Source organism: Lutjanus erythropterus, chromosome 16 (genome assembly GCF_056507025.1).
Source record: "Lutjanus erythropterus isolate fLutEry1 chromosome 16, fLutEry1.hap2, whole genome shotgun sequence".
In the NCBI taxonomy this organism is placed as follows: Eukaryota; Metazoa; Chordata; class Actinopteri; order Lutjaniformes; family Lutjanidae; genus Lutjanus; species Lutjanus erythropterus.
In genome coordinates this window covers 26,843,206-26,867,982 of record NC_139332.1, presented here as the reverse complement: position 1 = coordinate 26,867,982, position 24,777 = coordinate 26,843,206, and the positions used below count along the sequence as shown (strand labels likewise).

The 24,777-nt window shown below is 39.2% G+C and overlaps 1 protein-coding gene across 2 annotated transcripts in view; it reads left to right on the top strand.

Moving 5' to 3' along the window:
* The first annotated feature begins 1,033 nt into the window (after positions 1-1,033).
* nedd9 (neural precursor cell expressed, developmentally down-regulated 9) overlaps positions 1,034-24,777 on the top strand; it is a 45,080-nt gene continuing 21,336 nt past the window's right edge. The window contains exon 1 of one of the 2 annotated variants that reach the window (XM_084738735.1): positions 1,034-1,135. Coding sequence is in view for 1 of the 2 variants with exons in the window: in XM_084738732.1 (XP_084594858.1) it covers positions 4,318-4,329 (12 nt within the window). In the remaining variant the exon portion in view is untranslated. Of the gene's footprint in view, positions 1,136-4,103; positions 4,330-24,777 lie in introns of those variants that run through there. The other variant, XM_084738732.1, reaches the window with a different exon arrangement.

The window sequence follows — 24,777 nt, the reverse complement described above, 5'->3', positions numbered from 1 at the left end:
GTTTTGAGTGCCCTACAAGAGGCATTCATCTGAGGATATGACTGTTCACAGGGGACAATGAGAGTCGATAGGGTCCCTGTGATTGTAATAAATGAGCTGACACAAATTAGAGCATTCGGAAGCACGTGAGAGGCAGGCTAATTACAGGAGGTCTCTGCCTCTTTACAGAAAACAGGCTCAATAATAACAAACAGGCAGATATGTTGCTCACATACAGGAGCAGTCAACTTCTCCTTCAGTGTTTTCTGTTTGTTTTTATAAGAAGTGGCTCAGATTACACCGACAGTGTACAAACCTGTCATCAAAGCAAAAGGTGGCTACTTTGAAGAATCTAAAATATCAGAACGCCAAAAACTTTCTTCAACCCAAGTTCAATTAACTTACATATTTTAGTTGAATCACACCGTAAAGAGACTAATTCAAAATTTCAAGGAAACTTTTAAGTTTTGAACTTTTTAAAAAGTTTTGAGAATTTAGTTTTCTTCTTTAGACAAACTTGAATCTTTGAGTTTTTAACTCAAAATATCGTGTTTCAAAAACAGTGAGCTGACCCTTGTTTGTCATTATTTAGGTGCCTGAAATATAAATGGTTTTAATTGAAAATATCAGAATATTAAACATCATTCACTTTGACTTCAGTGAGTTTACTCAATAATTTTTGGAAATAAAATTTTTTGGGGTTTATAAAACTCAAAGTTTCAAGTTGATGTAAAGAATAAAAGTAAGTTTTGTCAAAATAAGATTATTTGATGGAAAAACTTACAAAATTAAGAGTCTGAGTTGAGCCCAAAGCTGAAACATTTATTGCAATTTTTTTTTCTCAGCTTTTGTTTTCCCAGCAGCTCAGAATGATTTACTGTGCACATTAAAAGTTTTGTGTGCAAGCCATTTACAGTAAACGGCAGTCAGAATTATTTTTTTCTGCGTTCATGACAAGCAGATTTGGAGTGCAATAACTTTGCAGAGACAGGGCGCTGTGTGCACCGAGGAGGTGTTAACTGAGTGATGCAAAGAAGCGAAAGGCTTTCCTGCCAGCTTGTCATCTTGTCAGAGAGCAGCTTGGGTGTTTCTTGTCACCTCCATTAGATGCTGAGCTGAGACACGGAGGTGACATCTCTGCTATCATCCGAGCACGGTGAGAACTAAAAAATAACCCGCATATTAATGTAAATCTATTTAAAATAACATGTACTGTCTTTGAGAAAGGGTAAAAAGCATGTGTTTGTCGTGTCGTTAAGTGTTGTATCAGGAATCTATTGCGAGTTGCATTTTGAACTGTGCAAAGAGACTTATCTGTTTTATTGTCATGTTTATTGTCCTTTGTGATTAGATTCTTCAAATTAACCAGTTCTCGGTTGCACTTGTGCTTGTTGAGCAAATTAGAAACAGTATTGTCATCTGTGTGTGTAGGAGAAACCTCCAAAGACCACCGTTTTATGGAATAATTCTCAAAAAAGGATTTGTAAACCATAGTTTTGTTTCATGTTCAATTTAGCTTCCTCCTAATTCTGAAGAGCATTTCCTATGATGCACTGTGAAAATCAGACAGGAAATTGGTGGAATTAACTAACCTTTTCTCATTAACTTCATATTTTATTAATTCAGAGCTCTTGAGAACTTATAAAAATTAGTTGTTTTGACTTGAAATGATGAGTTGAATGCATGTATTGTAGAGGGTTCGATCAACTTAAATTGGGTTTCTAAAGAAAAATGATGCATTGTTTGAGAGTTAAAAGAGACCCTTCTTTTCTGTAGTTTTAAGTTTCAAACTGTAACTGACTGAAGATTTGTTGGTTCAACTTAATATCTTAAGCTTCCTGTAGACGGGTTTTTTTTTTTTTTTTCAAATACAACTGAACTGTATCAACTTTATTTGACTCTAAATGTGTATTTGTTTTGAATCGTTACAAAATTACTTCAACTTGTCCCCTCAAATTCAGTCAGATTAAAATTTTAATGCAGCCTGGCCACTACTCTTTTAAGTTTAAACAAATGGTTTATCATTATAGTGTGGAGCATGTAAATTTCTGTAATGATACTAAAATTCCAGGATATTTTTTTCTTCATGTATTCCTTCATCTTCATCAAATGTTAACATCACAAGAGAAATCGTTTTTGCGCAGCCTTACGTGAATCAAAAGCTGTAGTCACTGAACTTTAACAATCACACCATGTTGGTGCCACCTGAGCTCTGCAGTGCAGCACAGCTTTGGAAAGACGAGGCTGCAGCTCAGAGAGAAACTTACTTATTTATGTATTTATTTATTTATTCATCGAAGAGCAGGATGATCCTGTTGTTATGTTACCAGGTTTTGTAATTTTTTTTCTGAAGCTGCAGCAGAAGAAAATGCTACATAATCACATTTTCCTTCAACATTCAGGGTTTCACTGTTTCAGAGAAAAACAACCAACACTCACATAAGCTGCAAGAACTGTATTAAATCAAAACGCGTAAAAAATATTGTACCTAAAATATTTGGCTATTTTGGACATTATTCTTATGTAACAATCTACATGCACTTTAAAAAAAAAAAAAAAAACTTTTTAGTGACAGTAAGTTCAACATTCAGTTATAGATGAATGTATTGTTTGACATAATCAGCTCAGATATGTTTAATTTACTGCTTTGGGTTTTTTTTTTTTTGTTGTTTGTTTGTTTGTTTTTGTTTTTTTTGTACCACATTTTCTGCCACAATTGAATATTGCCTACATTCTTCCAGTCCTAATCCTGTGTCCCATTGTTAAATGTTTATTAGTCCATGTCTTGCTACATGCTAAATATGTGTCAAAAAAAATAATTTGACTTGTGTCATCTTGAACTTGGTGTCAGTTACATAAATGTACACAGTCACATGTGATTTGGGGCAGCTAGCTAAATGCTAACCAACAAATTTGTTGCTAGCTGTACATCCACACACTAGCTAACTTCATCGTTAGCTAGCTAGCTAGTGAGAAGCAAACAAAACAAGATGCATTTAGTTTGTGAATCGGTCAACAAACAAATTTGTTGTTAGCTGTATGTTTACACACTAGCTAACCAGACCATTAGCTAGTGAGCAGCTAACAAAAGGGTATGTGTTTAATTTGTGATTTGGGGCAGCTAGCTAACTATACCATATAGTCTAAATATAAATAGCTAAAATTGCATTTGACCATTTAGTTTCTGGATTTCAGTTGGCAGTTTTTTGTTAAAAACCTTGCAGGACATCAAAATGATTGCAAATCATGTAGCTATATATTTACCTGACTCTCCCACATTGCCTCAAAACTTTTAATTGTTTTCAGTTATAACTCGAGTTACACATCCAGAACTTGACCAAGAATCATCTATTTGTAAGTTTTCATAAGTAATCCAGTGATAGTGGTCTGTACTATGGGTTCATTGCAAACAGGACCTGCTAATTGCTAATTTGGCATTAACAGAGTTAACACGATCGTTAAAAAACTTAGAGCATTATTATCCCCCAAAGTACTAAGACAAATGAGTAATAAAATTTTATATCTATCAATTTTAACTTTTTCTAGCTAACTATACCAGATAGTCTACATAATTAGCTAGTGATTAGCCAGCAGAGTAATGTAGGACAGCATCAAATGATTCAGAAATGATTCAGAATCATAACACTAAATACCTTTGCCACACTTTGCGTCAAGATTGGTGCTTCTTTTCAGTCATAGTAACTATTATAACACCAGAACTTGACTCATTTTTAAAGTTTTCAACAGTATCAAAGTAATACCAAAATAGTTGTCTGTACTATGGGTTCACGACAAACAGGATCGGCTAGCTAATCTGGCATATCTTTAATAGTGCCAATGTAATATTTATAAAACACACAGTATGATTATGTTTCAAAAAACAAAGAAAAAGGAGTGAAAAAACGTTGTTTTATCACATATTACTGAACCGCAGTTGAAAGAAAATAGATTTAATTTCCTAATAATTTCCCCACATTGATCTACCGTTGTATTATGATAATTACGTCACTCTGGAACGGAGCGGGGCGCTGGGAGGAGAAGTGGGCGGGATCGATGTTTCTTTCGACCAATCAGCGGCGTCCCATGCAAACGAGCTGCTCGACAGTCAATGTGGTGAAGAGCGATTCTGGGCAGAGGAGTAGAGAGAAGCGGTCCGGGGCTCAGAGAGATTCATAACGTGTGTGTGTTTCTTCGGTCTATGAAGCTCTGGATGGCTGGTTAACCACACAGAAAAACACTCCTGCCTTCCAAACGACTCAGATGTGCGCTCTTTGAGGCGATAAAAGCGGATATATTTCTCACTTTTTACCGGAGTCACCGAGACAGAAGAGCTGCAAAATGAAATACAAAGTAAGTGAAGCGGCACAGATTGGCTCGCTACTTTCTGCCTCTTATGCTCATTATTATGAATGCTGGGATTTTACTATATTAAAAACAACGCTGGGTTAGTCTCAGGAGTCGACGTGGGAACTGTGAGTATGAAACTTCTCCTCTTTAGGTTTCATGGCGGTAATTATAAGTTCTTTAAATGAGTGCATCCGGGTTTGTTGCAAAAAAAAAAACTACACTTATCAGAAGTGGCATCATGAGAAGAGGATGCAGTTACTCTTCTTGATAGATGTTTCAGGCTGATATGTATGCAAATGTGTGTCAATGAGTGACTGTGAATGTGTTAATTTGAGGCTACTGGTGTTTGTAAGCATTATCTCTACCCTCAGGCTACGTTTGTTACCATCACAGGGGCGTAAATAGAGTAAAAACGCACCCTCCTCTGCCCTTCAGAAATAGAAATAAGTTGTTTCTCATGGTCTTTTAATCATTTGAGCTCAGGTTATTATTCCACTTCCCTGCTGCTGCTGACAAAGACTGTTAAGACAGTAAAACAATTCAGTCAGTAGCAGGTACATGGGCATATTTCATCATTGATTTCCATTGTCACGTATACCGTTTTGTTGCTGTTGGACTTTGTTCGGTTATTGTTTTATTTGCCTGAAGTTAACTGTGGGCCTTTATGGACAAATTCTGATATATGTATTTTTTGAAACTCAATTAAAACAGTTTTATTTAAAATACTTTATCAGGGTTGCAGCCAACAATTATTTTCTTTATCTATTATTGTTCCATAGTATACTATATTGTATTATTTTCTTAATTAATCATTTCTTTCAGATTGTTTGGTCTTTAACATGTCAGCAAATACCAACAGTTTACAATCAAAGATTTCCTGAGCCAGCTGGGATATTTTTAAAAAGAAAGAAAATCAGGAAATCTTTTCCAAAGTGAGAAGCTGGATCAAAGAAAGACTTAAAGGGAAAGTTCAGATTATTTGAAGTGGGGTTGTATGAGGTATGTGCCTGTAGTAGATGGTGGTTGACATACCCTCTGTTTGAAGAAGCAGAGAGGAGCACAGAAGCGAAAAATTTCAAAATATTAATATCAGTTTGAGTGTATGATATATTTAGAATATTTTCATCACTTTACCTTGCCTTCAGACAACTTTTTACAGTGGGAAACCATGATTATATTAGCCAAGTATCGCTCTTTCTCACTTAGCCAGACTCCACTGGAAAAAACAGGAATATTACCCCACAGAACATGGGAGTTGCTGGCCTACTGCTGCCTCTGTGGTCTGTGAGGTAAAAATACTTATTTTGCCAATGGAGTTTGGTTGGTTTGGAAAGAGTGATATTTGGCTTATTCAGCAGCAGTTTCTCACCACAAACAGCTGTCATAAGACAAGACAAAGTGGTAAAAATACTCTAAATATAGCATAAATCTAGACTGTTGTTGATTTTTTTTAAGTGTTGTTGGCCCTGTAGATAATATGCTGATTAAAGATAAGTACCTCATACAACCTCACTTTAAAAAATCTGAACTATCCCTTTAAATGGAAAGCTACCTTGGTTATAACTGATACAGGAAAAAAAAAACTCCTAAGTTTGACAGATTTGGATCATAAACTGCACAGTCACATGTTCCACTTCATCATTTGACACTTTCACTTTGGAATGAATCACGTCCTCATAAAATGTCCCATGATGCTCGCCGGTTGTGATCTGAGCTCAGCAGGCAGCCAATCAGAGGCTCTGTTACGTTTGTCACTGTCTGTCACTGGGGTTTGTTTTGTGATGGACAGCGTGATGTGGGACCTACAGGAGGCTTTGGACTGACCTGTGTGCAGAGTTGTCATGTTTTGACCCCTGCTTTGTGACTGCTTTCAACACTATTTAGGAATCACAGTCGGTGCTTTGATATGTTACAGTTAAATGTCACCTCTGCCTGCTTTATTTCATTCATTACAAGCTCCGTACTCTTCAGTTTGGAGTCTCCCTCACCATATTAGGGAAGCAAAAACTGCACTCCGTCATGCAAAACGCTGCAAAGTGTTTGGATGATGATTCAGGTCTTTTGAGGGCAGCGGCTTCAGCTCTTCACTGGCTGTTTTCTAAAGTGTGAATTTGCTGTTTGCCAGAGTTTTGGCTCCGACTCTCGACTTGACACAGTTTGGGTGTCTTTCCTTCACTGTCTGCTGGGCCTGGTAGTCGGGTGCGGTTGTGATCGGAGGGCGTCTACGCTGCTGTGTATCTGCGTCATGGTCCTAACTGACTCATTGTCCTGTTAATAAGTACACATTCACGGAGCAGAGGGAGCCCGACAGGCCAGGGTGGTGGTGGTGGTGGTGGTGATGTTTTTGGGAGTGAGGCCAGAGAGTGTAGCAGCAGCAGTTGTCATAATTTCACGTGAAATTAATTGCCTGATCAGCAACTGAAAAGACAATGGAGAGTGAAAATCCAGAGGGTCATTGTACCATATTCCAACCTAAAACAACATATTTGATAACTAATCACCTACTATGAAACAAGAGCTAACATTAGCATTTGCCAGCTCCTAGCTAACATCATCATCTGATAGTGTTATACAATATGACAGAAAGATATTCCAAAATTAAAATTATGTCTTTCCTATTGTGTATTGTGTAACACTGTTGAACAGTAATGTTAGCTAGGTTGAATGCTAACATTAGCTGTTGTCTAGTGGAGCTAAGGGATTATCAAAGATGCTGTTTTAGCTTGAAATATGTCCCTTTGTCCCTCCAAATTGCCACTATCCATTGAGTTCAAGCATAAACAACATATTTGATAAGTAATTAGCTACTGTGAGTCAAGTGCTAATGTTAGCATGAGCCTCCTCCTAGCTAACATCACCATCTGACAGTGTTACACGATATGACAGAAAGACCTAAATTAATTCCTCTATTGATAATTCAGGAATTATCAATTCCTATTGTATCACAGTGTGTAACAATCAAATTGTAATGTTAGCTAGGAAGTGGTTGAATGCTATGATGATGTTGATACTGATTTGTCAGATTTTGTATGTTTATACATCTTATGATCTGGAACAAAGTGGTACAATGTTCCCACCCTGAGTGTGATGTCAGAGGAAAATGGCTGCTCTGTGAAATGTAGAGAATCTGTTGTAATTTCACTAAATCAAATATTTGATAATTAATTATCTACTGTGAGACAACAGCTAACATTAGCATTAGCCACCTCCTAGCTAATATCATAATTTGATACACAATACGACAAAAGGCCTCTCCTTTTATATTGTGTAACAGTATCAAATTGTAACGTTAGCTAGGATGTGGTTGAATGCTAATATCAGCTGTTAATGTTAGCTGAAATACGGCCCCATGTTTCATATTCGCGTGGCCACCGTGTGAATATGGCGAATTGACGATTTTCATCCTCAACAAGAAGATTGATCAGCGTGTGATCAATGCTTGTGTTTCCAAGCTGTTATCTCTGCAAAGTATACAACCTCTCTGACGTAAAACTGCGTCTACACCTCTTTGTTTGGCTCCACCGCATTCAGGTGAGATAAGGAGAGCATAGAAATCATGCAGAGCAATCTTTGCTTAACATATCTGCATTATGCAACACCAGCAGAGCAAAGGAAGGTGGCAGGGAGAGACGTTGGAAATCAGCAGGCCAAAGACGTCGTTTTGGTCAGATGACACATTTTGCGTCACTGCTGTGTGTTTATAGAGTTTCCTGCTGGTCAGTGTCTCACAGGTCGGTGTTTAAATCTGTTAAATAGTGTCAAAGTTTATTATGTCCCCTATCAGGTCTCAGCGTTCACTCTTGATCTCAGCCGCCATGAATTATTCACAGCTATATTAAGCGCTCTTTTCCTCGCCGAGTGGTAACGTTTCAACAGAAGCTTAACGAGGTCGCCCCAGTGGATGGCGCCCCGTCACGTGTCCTGAGGTGAGGTCCTGGTCAGACGCTGCCCCCCCCCCCTCCCTCCTCTCTGACATCAGAGATGTTTTCCAGTGGGTGTTCAGGTGTGAAGGGAAGGCTTGTCTTCCATAGGTCACCTAATGCGTATAATCCCCCTGATGGTCGGCACACAGACGGATCTCTTACAGCGTCAGTGAGGCCCAGGGGTTTCTGAGGAGGAAGAGACAAAACCAGAAAGAGATGAGACCTGACGCAGTCTAGAGGAATAGTAAAACATTTTGAAAATACACTTATTCGCTTCAGTTAATATCGGAAGAGTCTAAGACAGGATTTTTCCTGAATAGCTACCACAGAAGCAAATCCTAACTTTAGGAATCCTTTCTTATCTTACTTTATCCTACCTTATCTCAGGTTAGGAAATGCTAAATGCTCAATCCAACATCGCTTATCACTTATCAACTAAACAATTTATTAACTGTTGTTTTTTTCTCATTGAAACATACAAAAAAATGGAGCAAAAACAATTGGCACTTAACTTCAAGAAGACACGTGAGTTACAGGTTTTAGAAACAGAGAAACAGAGAAATCCAGAGATGTTAGTCTTGATAAATTTACAATAATGCTAAATTAAAAGGAGATAAACCAAAGAGAATATCTGGCTAGATGGAAAAGCGAAAGTTGAGTTAGGTTAGTTTAGTGTTTATCCTAAAGTTAGGAAGTTTGTGTAAATTACATTTCTATCTTAAATTGGGATAGGAACATGACTTAGGGACTATTCATCTGTAATGGCTTTTTTTTTATATCAGGTTCTAAGACTAATTACTGTGATTACGAAAAACACTTAGAGGAGAAGACCATACCACTTTCAGCCAGGAGACAGTTAGCTTAGCTCAGCATAAAGAACAGAGTAAAAAACTTCTCATTCATGAGAGTTTACCCCATAAAACTTTTTGTTTTACTCTGTTTGGATTAAACAAACCAAGATACGTTCATCAGTGATCTTTAGCGATGCTGGCAGATTGATTTTCTTACTTCTTAGACAGAGCTGGGCAAACTGTTTCTTCCTGTTTCCAGTGTTTATGCTAAGTTCACGGTCTCCTGGGTCGAGCTTTATTTTTGTGAGAGTGTTATCAGTTTAGTCATCTAACTCGCTACCTGAAAGTGAATCAGTGTATTTCCCAAAAAGTCAAACTATTCCTCCTAAGTGTTATGACTCAACTGTCTGGGGCAAAATAAGTTGTTTTTTTTTTTTTAAAGTCCTATTTCGTACATTCTCTCCCGGAGACTTCCACAACCTTTTAACTCATTCCTTCGTAGCTGACGTAACTGTTGCAGAAATAGCTTCACAACCGCAGCGAAGAGTGATTAGGTGAACCCATATTCTGGCCAATATGAGTGTGTGTGTGTGTGCGTTTTCCTCAGTGTTTCTATTTTATGGGTTCAGGTTCCAGGCGCTGGTCCAACAGCGAAGAGGGCTGGAGGAGAGCGGAGCAGACATTGTTCTGAGAGGGAGGAGGAGGAGGAGGAGGAGGAGGATCTGTGATGCTGAAAGGGCCTGCAGAAAATGAAAGAAAGAGGAAGTTGTGGGGGGAATGAGAGGGCAAACAGAGTTGGGTGTATTGTGGCGGGGGGGATGGGAGCTGGGAGGTCGAGGAGCGCCCTGTGAGAATGAGAGCATTTCAGGCGATTGTGCGTGGGAAGGTTGTTCGGAAGATGCACATGATTGTTTCAAGGTGCCTCTTTACATTGGTAATGAGTCTGGCAGCAGGGCACACTGGGATACCAAGTCTTTTCTTCTCTGTGCGTCGTTGTGCATGTTCAGTTATGTAGAAAGACATTTGTGTTCTCCTGAAAGAAGAACAGAGTTTGTTGCAGGGCTGCAACTAACAATTGTTTTTAATGTTGATTATTTTCTTGATTAATTGATTAGTTGTTCGGTCCATAAAATGTCAGAAAAAGGTGCAAAATGTTGATCAGTGTTTCCTAAAGCCCAAGATTAGGCAACAAACTATTTTAACTGTCACTTAATCTCAATCATTAATTTTCTCCAGTAATTGATTAGTGGTCAGAAAATGTTGAAAAATTATGAAAAATGTTTCTCAAATCCCAAGACAACGTCCTCAAATTCATATTCTGTCCACAATCCACAAAACTGTCTGATTCAGTTCAGAGAATTTATCAAAATAGTTGCTGATTAACTTAATAGTTGTGAATTAATCGATTAATTGTTGCAGCTCTAGTTTGTTCCCTTTCTATTCTTGTTTATGATCGACCTGTGCAAGTTTTTCACACACATTCAAGCAGCGAAGCAGCTTTTCCATGTGGCTTTTTTATATTTCCTCATTACAAGATTAAATTCAACACAGACCAGATATCACCCCACCGCCTGTTAAAAAGTTGTGGTATTATCGTGCTGTGAAGTCGAGCTTCTTCAGCATTTTCACTGCATTTCCGTGCAGAATTACTCGCCACTGTGCCTGAAGTTTGCTCCTGTGCAGGATTTTCAGTGAGCGTGAAGGGCTTCTCCCCCAGCGAGAATGAATAGCGGTCCCTCCAGCAGCCCCCACCCCACCCCGCTGCGTCCTCGCACCATGAGCCAGCCATTAACATTTGAAAACGGTCAGCGGGGAGACAGACTACATTGTGTGCTCATTTCAGACAGAGAGAGAAAGAGAGAGAGACTACCCAACATCAGCAACAATGCACATAATCATTTCCATGTTTGACCTTTGGCGGAAATAATTCTCGCCAACCCCCCCCCCCTCCTTCCCCGTGAAGGAATGCCAACTATTTTGCAGGGTCATCTCTCAAGACGTAGTGGGCCTCTGACAGCCTGGTGCGGCCCTGCAGAGAGGAGGCACGACAGCTGGGAACACCGGGGAAGAAAACTGTTAAATACCACCACACACTACCTGTAGATGCTTAGCTGCAATGATTAGTTGATTAATCAATCAGTGGTCAACTGTTGAATTAATTGGCAACAATTTTGATGATTCTGAGTGAGTTTTTAGGGGGAAAAAATGCCCAAACTCTCTGATTTCAGCTTCTCATGTGTCAATATTATGTGTTTTTTAGTCCCTTTGACAGTAAAGTGAATGACTTTGGTTTGTGAACAAAACAACACATTTTCTGCATTTTCTCATCATTCACAGATTTAGTTTCGGCCCTACTTGTTTGTGCTTTTAAAATGTTTGAATGTCAGTGACTTCAACTGGCTGAAAAGACTAGCTGACTCTTCGTTTGCAGCTGTTTGATAATTGATTAATCGTTTCTGTCAGTTTTCAAGCTAAAATGCTCCGTTTTCAGTTTCTCAAATGTGAGAATTTGTTTTTCTTCTTCACATATGAAAGTAGAAGGATGCTCAGAGAGCACAGACACATGTCAAGGCCAAATGCTAAAAGTGAAAAATAGTTTTTGTATCTGCCCCGTGATCCAAATCACCTCCAGCACTTAATGAGTTCTTTCTTGGCCGATGCTTCACTCTTTCACCAAGTTTTATGAAAATAAAACCTTGGCGGAGATAATTAAACGGAATATCTTTGGATTTCTGACTGTCGGTTGGATAAAATCAACAAAAATGTCAAAATAATCAATAATAAACCTAACCTGCACATTAACCCATGGAAATAAATATTAGTTGCAGCCAAACAGCTCAGAGGTGATGGAAATTGGTTTCAAATAGTGATTACATCAAAATTTCTAAACTTAATTGAGGAAAAATTCTCCTTCAGCTGCTTTTAAACTATTACTTATCCATTCCCTTGAGTTATTTTGTGCTGGAGAAAGATGATGTTGAGTTTTTTTTGGTGTTCTTATTTTCTTACTTGAGCTATAGTCTGTTATTTCCAACATTTTCCTGAACCCTTGGAGCAGCTTTCAGAGATCAGGTGGTGCATTCAGCTGAAGGTTATTTGTGCAGGTGCAAAGAATGATGAGGCTCCTTTTGGTATAGAAATTGGAATCTAGTCTCTTTCTGCAAAATATTTATCTGTGATTCATTGAAGGTTGGTGCAAAATAGGCCAAAAATGAAAACAAGATATGTTTTTTAGGAGCTGTTGTTGATAACTTGAGACATTTTGTCATTAAACCTCATTTTAGAAGCAAAAATCAATCAAAATTGTATTCATAGCTGAAACAGTCACTCAGGTGACTGGACAACTGGCAACTAGCTTGACAAGAAATTAATTAAATCATTTAAGTCATTTTTAAAGGCAAGAATTCCAAATATTCTCTGGTTTAAGCTTCTCAAATATCAGGATTAAGTACTTTTCCTGTTTTCTGTCCATGTAAGTTGAATATCTTTTGTTTTAAACTGTCGGATATTTAAAGACATCTTCTCAGGTTCTGGGAGCTTCTCATGGGCGTTTTTTTTTAATCTGGCATTTTATGGACAAAACAATTCATTAGTTTATCAGAAACACAGCCTTCAAATGACTATTAGTTGTAGCCTTAAACACACAGTCAACTTCTCCCCATAGAAATAAAAAAAATACACAATATTAAAGCAAAGCACATCATCAGTGGATGTTTTTCAAAGCACTGAACTGTTAAGAAGGGTGAATCTTTCCCTCCAATAAACAAAAGATTCCTCTTTCATCTCTGATACCCTTCACGTTTCAAAGGGCGAGGATGGCAGCCTCGGTTGTTCGGCTTTTTGTGTCTGTGAGATCTTTGCGTGGCATGAAATCGGGAGGACACTGGAGTGAATCTCCATCTCATTGGCTATTCCTATATGTAAAACCATTCAATGTGGCCCTGCAGAGATACCATGAAACATATTTCACATCTCGGCAATTCCCCCCTGGAGGGATTAGCTCTCGTCTCCGGGGGTTACCGCGATGCACTCATGTACCCTCGTTTGGCATCAATGCCAATCTTGGAAATAATCCAGCATTATACTCTGCCAAACTGGTCGCTGCTCGGATGGGGCCCTGTGAATACCAACCATACTGTCGTGTTTTTGTGTTTTGTGGTGCTTTTTTGACCCCCGTAGGTGCAGTAAATAGCTTGTAGACACTAAAGCTTGTAGAGATTCATAGCTTTGTTTAAAGACACCTCAAATTATTGTCATTTTGTGTGGAAAAATAACTGAAAAGACCTATCATTTATCAAAAAACTAAGGCAACACTGGCATAGTATGTATTATTAAGTGGAATAGCACACTTGTTAGCATGTATATAGCTCTGTTGGCATATATCTGGCTCTTCAGCTGCTTAAATGCTCCAGTATGCTCCAAGCTAGTTCACTAACTTTGTTTGCTGTGTGTTAAATTTCTGTACAAGCTGTCAAAACAGTAGCTGCTTCACACTAAGAGAAATAGTGGTTCAAATTGGTTCAAAAATAAAAACAGAAAATGAAAAAAGAAAAATATTGAGAGAAATATTTCGACTCGTTGTTTTGACTCACCACTGCTAGATTGGCTGCCTAGCTTGCTAAAAGGGAGTTAGCAAGCTTGCTAGCTCTGAAACTCTTTAACTCTTCAGTAATTCTTCATTTAATGAAAGTATGTATTATCCATGGCTCAAAATGACAGAGAGGACTAAACTGCACAGCACTGAGAAAATGGAAAAATATTTAGAGAACTTGTCTGACTGACTAGCACCAGAGTGGCTAACTAGCTTGCTAAAAGACAGTTAGCAAGGTCACTAGCTCTGAGAGCTTGTTTTTCCACTCTTTGAACTCTTAAACGATTGAAACCATGTATAATCCTTAAATTAAAGTGACAGTGAGGATTAAACTACACGGTTCTAAGAAAGTAGAAAAATATTCAGAGAACTATTTTGACTCATTAGTGCCAGAGTGGCTAGTTCGGTGTCTCTTCCTGCTGCTTGACACCAGTGGCACAGTCCTGGAATGACTTGGCAGAATATGAGAGGCGACGTTGCACAATATGTTTCCCCCAGCAGCCATTCCAGTTCACAGAATTTGATACACTTTTGAGAGAATATCTCCAGTGTGGCTTTCACCTCTAATTATAGGCTGTGTTTGGCGTTCAGGACCAGAGCGAGGGAGTCCAAGATGTGAAATGATAAGACTAGAGGTCAGACGTAGCCTGGATCTCTTTGGGTGCTGCAGGAGGCAGGAAATGCTGCAGGCGAAGGAGGAGGAATGGGGACGGAAACAGAGGAGGAGGTGTCCTGTCAAGTTACCTTGTAGTTTATGTGACAGTAAAAAAAAAAAAAAAACATATGATGAATGGAGTGAGGAGGAGATGAAGGAGAACAGTCATGTTAACTAAAAAGTTACTGTCAAAGTCACTTCCTCTGACTTAATCTAAAGGTGACTGGCACTGTTACAGTTGCGTTCTGCCCACGTTGTATTTCATCATGATTTTTACTCCATGACCTCCACAGTCAAACTAGTTGAAATGAAGCAACAAAGTTGACTAATGACTACTTTAATTGTAGATTAATGTGGTTCTTATATTTTTTTTTGTTTTGTCTATAAACTTCCAGAAAGGAGTGAAAAATTACCCTCATAATTTACAAAAAACACATACTTACATGTCTGGTTTTGATTGGCCAACAGTCCCAAACCCAAAGATGTTCAGTGTAATAACATAAATGACAAAGAAGTAGAAATTTCTAATCTTTTGATATGCAGAAACTAACAAATGATTGTCAGCTGCATAAAAAAAATGTAAATGCTAATTTGTAATTGCTTATTTTAACATCTAACCAACACAAATCAACATTAAAAATTTATTTGGAGTCATGTTTCAGGCTCCCTGGTGAATTTAAGTCCAGTAGTCACTTTCCTTTTAACTCTGTTTTTGAGGGAATATATCCAGCTCTTTAGTTGCTAAATGCACCATTATATTCACCAGCTAGCTAACTAGCTAACTTTGCCTGCTGTTGCAGGTAGTGTACAGTCAGTTTTTGAAGTAAATGTTAGCACTCATTTGCTGAAAATGGCTAGAAACTACACTGATGAGAGTACAATTAAAGCAGTTAGCTTAAAGAAGCCAAAACACTTTGTAGAGCTAAAGGAAAGTGCAGAGTCAGGGATTATTTTCTGTGGGGTTGTCACTACAAAGAACCCCTTTCAGTAACACTTTTGATCTATTGTTAGGGTGTGATCACACCAGAACCAGCGCTAAAGTGGCTGCCAGCATGTTAGCGAGAAGCTCCACAGAGCAGTAATATTACTAACCAGTGAGTAGTCACTATTTTTAATTTTAGCTTCTTTAAATTTTATCTGCCATACATATTTACATACTTTTTTGGTTGTTGTTTTCGTGGGGAACTCCACGATTGTGACACAGTTTAAGTCACGCATATTATCCACTGACTAAACAAATATCTCAGCTCTCTAACTGGTGTTCTGTGCATCAGCGGTGTGTTTCAGCTTGCAGTGTGGTTAAACACAACATGGCACATCACATCCTGCCAAAGAGACACTGTTGCTGTTTGGTTGTTTCAGGGTGGGGAGATTTCCTCGCAGTGCTGCACCTCGTGAATCACAAATGAGAGAGGGAAGGTGGTGGGTGTCATATTTACACTGGGGGATACAATAGTCTTTTATGCAACAGCAGGCTGAATGAATGGAGCCTCTTATATCAGCCTGGAGGAGCTCGGTGTGCTGCGTCTTTATATTTGTGGCCCGATGAAAATCTTCACAGAGATACGTAAATAAGCCACAATCAATCACAAAACAAAACAATGCTACAAACCAACCAGTGCTGTGATTTGTGTGCGCGAGTCAATATGACGACCACAAGGCTGGAATAGGTTATTGATTGGTGAACAGTTATGTGTAGTTACAACTCTATTCATGCCCCTGTAACTGTGTCCTGACTATTGATTTACAACTGCTTGCATAAGTCAGCCAGTCATTGTGAGGCTGTGGTGCGTGTGTCGGATCACGTTCCTGAATAATTATTATAGTTTAAACTATAAAATAAAAAATAAAAAATAGCCAAAACAATATTATGTACCAAAAAACTAAAAGAAATAAAATACAAATATACAGGAAATATTTGTAGTTTTAGTTAGGGTTGTAAATTGTGTGTGTCTCCAGTACAAGAGCATGAAAATGCTAACAATCAATTTATTATTAACTATAAATAGGATACAAAACATATTTTTTTAATTATTTTCTTGTTTTTTTTCTCGTTTTTTTAAAATGAGACATATATTTTGGGGCTGCAACTTCCCAAACTCCAAACTGATAGTGAAATGAATAAAACCTAAATTTTTTAAACAAACAAGCAAATCCACTCTGGAAACTAAGTGAAACCAAACTGAAAAAGGAAGTAAAAGGAAAAGCCAATGAAACAAACCAAACTATAATAACTCTGCTGTGTGCTTACAGGTTTAAAAATGAAAGCACCAAAGTTGTGACATGGACCTTTTTCCACCAGACTTCCTCAGAAATGGAGGAGGTGAAGTTTCACCGCGACGACCTGCTGTATAATTATGTTAATACACGGCCACTGGCTCGTAAAGAGGCTGTAATCAGAGGGTCAACCTTCCTGAAAACTGTCCAGATGAAGAAATTACCATGTGCTCTGAGCTCTGAACCGCTTCCCATGAGCCCTTCCTACCCAGAACCCTTCACACGGCCCATTTATTTGAACTGGCTCTCACCCGCAGCAGGCCGCACTCTGAGGAACGGCTCGTAAAAGTCATCAGGTCCTCATTATCGTCATTACTATAATTATTTTCTATATTTAACCACGTGAAATGAGGCCAAATGAGTGTGCTGGTTCGCCCCTTTCTGCGAAGACACCCCGGGACACGTGTTGCGATGGTACAGCCCTAATTTCCACAAGGTAACAGGGTGATGTTCTCACAGTCGGAGCGTACCACTTTTTTTTTTTTTTTTGGGAGCAGGTCGTGTTTGTTTGGGTTGAAAACATCGTCGTGTGTTTGAAAGCAGGGCCGCTCCCGTTGCCATGTGGACGCGGGTTTCTTGCAATGTGGTGTGGTTGTGTTTTTGGCTCGCAGCAGCAGGGGAATTTGGGTATTTGTGCGCATGTTTAGCCAAAGCCACCTTCATTATTATTAGACTGATGTGTACCCCAGAGAGGCAGCGCCAAAACCACCCAGAGAGCTCTTACTGAAAGCGAAGGTGGAGCCCTCTCAGTGCAGTTACATAAGTTTTTATTTTTGGCCTGGTCAGCAGCCGGCTCTCCGCACAAATGAGAGGACGTTTGTACTGTTTGTGTTCAGGCGAGACGCCGGTGGAAAAAAGAAATGGCTTGTTGATGTAGAGGAGGGTGAGTCATAGCAGAGAGGGTGGAGGGGCTCAGACGGCTGGATATCAGGCTGCAGGTGTGAATCTGGACAGGGCAGCTTTGCACGATTCCTCGCTTTCTAATGACGAAAACACACGAGGCCATGAGAGCGTCTCTGAAGCCAGATGTTGGTGAGGGCAGGAGGAGACCTGTGAGAAAAAAAAAATACATGTGTGCAGGATTTTTATGCCTCCTTTTATCTTTTATCCTCTGGATTACTGAAAAACAGATCAGGTCCAGAAGACATTATAGTGTAACTCAGTTTTTTTAGTCAAAGTTGAGCAGAAACAATGAGTCTATAAATCAATTAGTCAATAATCTGCAACAAGGACCGCAATTTTCATCATCAATTAATCTGTCGATCATGTCAATTTACTGATGAGTTGTTTGGTCCATAAAATGTCAGAAAATTGTGAGAAATGTGAAAATCTCTGTTTCCTCCAGAAAATATTCACTATTCAATCTATTCAAAATAGATCAAAAATTTTATGTAGGAAAAAAATGAGAATAATGATGTAAAAATTTGTATTCCTTCAAATATTGCAAATCATATTGCAATAGCAATATCAGCGACAATAATCACAATGAGATATTTTCTCTAACTCATTCAGCTCTACTGCTCACACTAAAAAATATCTGAACTGTCCCTTTAAAGGATACTGAGTCAGACAGCCGTTTTTCCTCTGACCTGCTGTGTGTGAAGCAATGAACAGCTCATCTGAGCCTAAAAAGTCCAAAAAGCACCGAAGAGCAAGGTTATTAAAAGACCTTAAACGTCATCTTGAGATAAGATGTTGTTTTTAGTGTTTATCTCTGCCTCTGTGTGTTATTTCATTAAGATTTGAGGTCAGGACCAGAACCGCTTCATATTTACATAAGGAAGCGGCAGAAAGCCTCTCGCCTCGCTGACTTATAACAGATAACTTCCTGGAAGCTCGCTCACGCTCATCTGTGGCTGCAGCGGGAGGGGCCCTGCCTCCCTCGCTGCCTGACAAATGGCAAACACGTGTGTTTACAGGAGGATCAATGGTCACCGTGTTGTGACTAACCAATGTTTATGCCAGAGACGTGACGCCCGATTTAATAGTCAGTTTCACCTGCTCTGATTACAGTGATGCAGCGAGCAGAAGCAAACATCAACACGACAACACAGGAGCATCACTTCAAAAGGCTCTGCGTGAAGCTGTGAGCCGTCACAGCGACAACCTGTTTGTTCAATATGATTAGAGGCGATGGTTCGCAGAGCCGTCAGATTTTAACTCTGACTCACCCTTTATTAGCGGAGGTGCTATAAACGTGACCATAGGACAGATATCGGCTGTATGTTTACCTCAGTACAATACTCAATAAAACAAAACCGCAGTGAGAAGCAGGGTTTCATGTGTGAAAATGTGTCAAACTGTTCCCTTTTAGGATCCTTGTGGTCCGCAGACTCACCGCAGCAGATGACACTGCTGAAGCATTTTTTCCCACAAACTCAGACTGATCCAGAGAGGTTTGTTCATGGACTGACAGTGATGATTAAAACCTATCAAAGTATTAATATATAACAGCAATACTCTAATGGTTAACCTCGTGTGTGGCTGCACGATTAATCGAAATTTAAGTAAAATCGCATCATGGCTTTCTGCAATCTTCAAATCGCTGGAGGTGCAATATTTGTTAAAGGCAAAAACTTTTAAATGAATGAATGTCACGAGGCAGAGATGTCCTGTCCTACAAATCAGATTCAACAGACTCATACAGATTCTTTAAAATAAGAAAAATTATGCATTCCTTCTAATATTGCAAATCATATCATGATTGCAACATCAATCAAAATAATAAGAAGTAGATATTTTTTCAAAATCGTTCGTCCCTGCTGTCATGTTTTGTTGACAGTCACTTCACTTCCTCATTGTTTAGGGTGTAACTGCACAGTTAATTGTGATATTATCGAAATTGCAATATAGGCAAGTATTGTAGAGCTGCAGAGATGTTTTGGCCAAAAAATTATGTTCTTCAGGTGAAAGAGAAGATGTTTGTTTGGTACAGACACCAACAAATGTCACATTGGCATGATTTTATTCATTCATCTTTTCAGTAAAAATGAAAATTGTGATGCAAAAATTATCATTTCCACTGATCGAACTGAATCGAAATTTGGCAATGTGACTTTTGTACCACATCATGCAGCCCCATTTTTCACAGCAGCTGTTTTGACATGAAGTTGAAGTGTTTTACACAGGCGATACTAATTCAGGTTCCATTCCATTCAGCTCAAACAGAAGCTGTGTTCAAAGGCACCATTCCCTATGTTGTGTTTATCATATAGTGAGCTATATGGGGAATGACTGACCAAAGCAAACCGAGCACTCAGGAGAACAGCATTGAAACGTGTGCAGGTAGTTGCATGCCAAAATGTTTTTAGCCTAAATCTTCAGTGCAGATCCTTAGCTTGAAGCCACGTTCACATGCGCGTGCACCGGACTGGGTGTGTGTTGTGACAGTTTGCACAAGCGAATGGCATGTCAGGACTTTGATTACACCAGACGAGCAGTATGGAGGCATTTTATGTTTGATTTTTCCATTTGAAAACCTTCACCTCAATTGCTTGGAAGATTCTGTAACACTGTTTTCCTGTGAAACTCGTGTTTGTGGACTGAAAAACCTAGTGAAGTGAAGGTTCATATCGTTCGATATTGATAATTATTGATCATGTAGGTTGTGGCTCATGACACGTTGAGTACGCCAATGGGTGAAAGCAGCTGATGATGCTGAAAATGAAATAAATATCACAATATTCTTGACTAGATATCTTAATATTGCAACAGTATTGTAGAGACGACTGTTAGTGCTTACATAAAATATTAACCCAATGAGATTTTTGTTAAATAATCATCAGTAGTGTGAATATAATGACTTAAGTGGGTAAAAGCAGTTCAGAAAATTAATGACTGAATTTTCACTTTCTGGTGAACTGTCCCTTTAACCTGTAGTGTGTACTGGTGTCTCACCTGCAGACTCGACGCACCTCTCACTGACGTCCTTTTATCAGCACACAGAATAAACACACCTTGTTATTATTTCTCAGTTAAAAGCAGTGCAAGATTTTTAGGAAAGCAAAAAGAAAACACAGAAACGATAACCTCCCTGTCACTGCCAGCACAAGTCTCATCAAATTATGAAACATCATTCAGTAGTGATATAACGATGTTAAGCGTGTCGAACTGTTGAAGACGCCCCAGAACCCAAAACAACAACACCTTTGGACTGGTTCAAATTTTGCCCTGAGGCTTCGTTAAAGTGTGAATGTTCGAGCGAGTGTTGCTGAGCTGTGAGGTGTTTCGCAGAAATGATCATCTCAGTGTGGTTTCGTGGACGGATGCCGGGTCGCCGGGTTCTCATGTTTTCCTCCACCAGCTTTGCAAAAGCATCGCCAGGCTGAAACGTCGAGGTCATGCTCGGGCAGCTTTCGGTACGTCATCTATACGCGTTTGTGATCGTCTCTAATCGTTCCAGTCATCGCTGTAACCAGCACACAGAGGACAGGGACACATGCTGTTCTTGTGTCTCGGAGGTGATTTCATTTCTCCTCTGAGCATCAAACACAAAGCACTTTAACCACAGCAGGACGACGACCTCACACATGAACCACTCGTACAGACACTTCTGCTCTTAGAGGCACGTGTGAGGGATTTATTAAGAGACGTGTTGCATTCACCAATTTTACCCTCGTACTTAAAATTTTGTCTCAGATTCAACTTCAAATGTCAAGGCAATGGACTGCAATAGATTTTTGAGTTTTGAGCCCAACACAAGCTCGTAAGTTTTGACATAATGTTTTGCTGAGTTATAATGTTTAGTTGAGATAATTTACTTTTATTTATTTGACAGGGCCGATACATGTAGGCATTGTTACTGCTAAGTAAAAAAAAAAATGCAACTGATGCAATAACCAATGTAGGACTTCTGGCTATAGATGATTTGCAGTCCTTGTCCCTGGTTTGGCTTTTAATAAACAAGATACAACAATAAAACAGACGGACAACTCCTACAATCAGTAATACAAACAACAATGACTGAAAACAAACATCCACTAAACAATAAGTGAAACAACAATGACAGAATAGCAAACACTACTTAAATGACAATTACTGAACACAAACAGTCGCTACAAACATCGAGACAAGAATGACTAAAATAGACAATTAAGAGCACCTGATAAAATACAACAGTTAACAACAACAAACAGAAAAGAGAGTTTACAAACTATCTGTCTCTGTGTTCACAGATTTAGCCTCGTTTGAGCCATAGTTTTGCCTTAACATTGAAAACTTTCAAATCAGTTAATGTTTTCAGCACAGAAGGCGAGATAGAAGTTGTCATCTTAAAGGGACAGTTCACCCAAAAATGAAAATTCAGTCATTATCCCTCCCCTGTTTCACAGCAGTGTTGCAGAATCTCACGGAAGTCACGGAAATGAATGGCGACCACAAATTTGTGCAGCTATAAGAGCTTGATAAAGAGATAGAGGTTTAGGATATGAATATGAAAATGATCTAACGTGCCCTTCATTTCTCAGACCTAATATATTCAAACTCTAATTGGAGCTGCTGGTGTAATCACAGTAATCAGCGTTTTGTTTCCTCGTGGATGCCTCCGCCAGCACTGATCAAATTATTGGAACGAGCAGACCCGCTCCCATTGGGCACCGTTGACCCCGGGGGGTCACAATCGAACTTGTTGCAGCCCGCTGGTGGCTGGGGGTTGATTGTGAGGGTGTAATTGTGCAATGGGCGTTGCTGGCTAACGGCCCTGGCAGTGCAGTAAAGACAATAGCCAGAGAGGCCCAGCCCGCAGCGAGAGATAACGATGTTACTCTGCAGAGAGAGAGAGAGTTTCACATGGGAACTGTCTGAATCAGACCGATCTGAAAGAGGAAGGCCAGAGAGGGTTCAAGAAAGCCTCAAACCAGCAGCAGCCGCAAAGTGGGCTTCCTGCTTCCCACACGGAGCTGCTGCAGGAGGAGGTGTTAATAATACGAAGGTACCCAAAAGATAAATGAAACTAATCCACGCTTGTCATTTAAGAAGTTGTATTTAGGTGCCTACACGGTTGAAATTTCTGCTTTACAAGTTTCTGATTATCCTCACTCTGTATAAATATTTCTTTTTGATCCAAATGTGCATGTAGCTTTTAGTCGGATTAGGAATCCAATTTTTTCCTCAGCTCAGCTTATTTCATTTGATACAAGTGGATTTAATCCAGCTCAGTATGCGCCAAGACCAAGACTTAATAAAGATTTAAAGTCAGCACAAGTGTGGCTTTAATCCTATTTTCCCTCCTTAGTTTCATCCTCATTATAAGACATTTTTTTGCCGTTTTATTGCTGATGCAGAGGCAATAACTGAACAAGAAAAAGATGAGTTACTTGTGTTAAGGTATGGTAATATTAGCTGATATGCTGGCAAACATTCCCAAAATTGACTGGATGCTACTTAATGTTAGCAAACATTAGCTAACTTTCAGCTAACTTTAGCTACCATAAACAGCTTTTAAACAGGTAGATTTAGTTGCAAACAAGACTGAGACATTATGAAGATTTAAAGTCAGCAGCAGTGTGGCTTCAAAGCTGTTTTCCATCCGTAGTTTTATCTCAATTAGGATTATTTTTTAGATATTTTATTGTTCAACTAGAGGCAATTACTGTGAATAATAAAGATGTGTTGCTGTCTTTACAAGGCCCATCTGACTGGGTAGTGGTGCAGCAAAAATAAAATAAATTGGAGTTGTTTGCATGAAACACAGCCAAGCTGGGAAAATGGAACCACAAACACCCTCCTCTCCCTCAGTATCTAATGGTGAGGTGCCCTTGAGCAAGGCACTTAATCCTTAATTGTGTTTATGGAGCTTACATAGCTTAAAGTATAGGACTGTTGTTGTGAAGGGCAGCTCCCAGGAGATAGACTTTGTTATTATGTGAGTATGAAGCAACTGAAAAGGAGCATTCACGCTCAGTTAACTCCTTCCCTGGATGAATAAAGGCTAAAGGAAAAAGATTGATGCATTTACTGAGGCAATTAGTCTTAAATGCCTCTCTCAGACACAGAAGTGGCACACTCTGGGGCTTTTCCTATCTCCAAAATCTGCGGTTTTGGGTCATTATCCCTCAGCCCTCACCAGCCCTTTACATAACTGTGCCCTGGAGCGGGGCGCAAGCTGAGAAAATCCCATCAAGTTCAGATTGGTTTGAAAGACATCTGGTGTGGAGCTGGGGGCTAATGCAATCCCGCATGGTAATTTGAAGAGCAGAAAAGAGTTCACCAGCATGTCATTCACCAAAGCATGCGAAAACTGCCTTAGAAGTTTTGTAAATAATAGCAAACTCTAGTGTTTTAAAGGAACAGGCTGGCACTGGAGGAAATGCTCTCTTTATTGTCTGTAAATACAAAGCTACAGCCAGCAGATTATTATCTTAGCTTAGCATAAAGGCTGGAAACAGAGCATACAATAATTGTCTCTCTCAAAAGCTAACAAAATCCATCTACCAGCATCTCTAAAATTCACAGATTAACACATATGAGCTAATTTGTGAATAATTAATTGTGATTTAACAGAGTGCTAGCTGTTTCCCCCTGTTTCCATGGACGATTTTTAAATAATATTTAAGTCCAATATTTTAAAGGAACAGTTTGACATTGTGGCACTTTCATGTCTGCAAATCCAAAGCTGCAGCCAGTGAGTGATTAGCTTAGCTTTGCATAAAGACTGAAAATGGGAGGAAAAAGCTAGCCTGGCTCTGGCTCTCACGTTAAATGTAATTTGTTTAATATGTACAAAGACTTAAGTGTATAAACAACTAATTGAGCCTTCCTAAGCCCTGCTCCTTTTTGCTCAGTGCTCCAATAAGAGTTGAGCAAGCTTGGTGACCTGTACTAAATGGTATGTGACAGGCTTGAAAAGAAAACAAAGTTTTGAAGATGGTTAAAAGATGTTGCAAAGATGCAACCACTGGATACCCAAGCTCCCCCCCATTAAACCACAAGTTGCTATTTTTACACTTTCTTGTACTTCTTTGTTTTTGGTAAGGCTTAAAGAAACTAGATGTAAGACGTTAATCAGTGAGCTTCGGTGATGCTGGATTTAGCCAGTCTTGCTCACTGTTTCCTTCTGTTTCCAGTGTTTGTGCTAAGCTAAGCTAACTGGCTGCTGGCTGTAGCTCCATATGTAAAGTAGAGAATTGAGAGTGGCATCAGTCTTTTAGCAAGAAAGTGAATAAGCAGACCTCCCAAAATGTCAAACCATCCCCTTATCTTTTGATAAAATTTAAG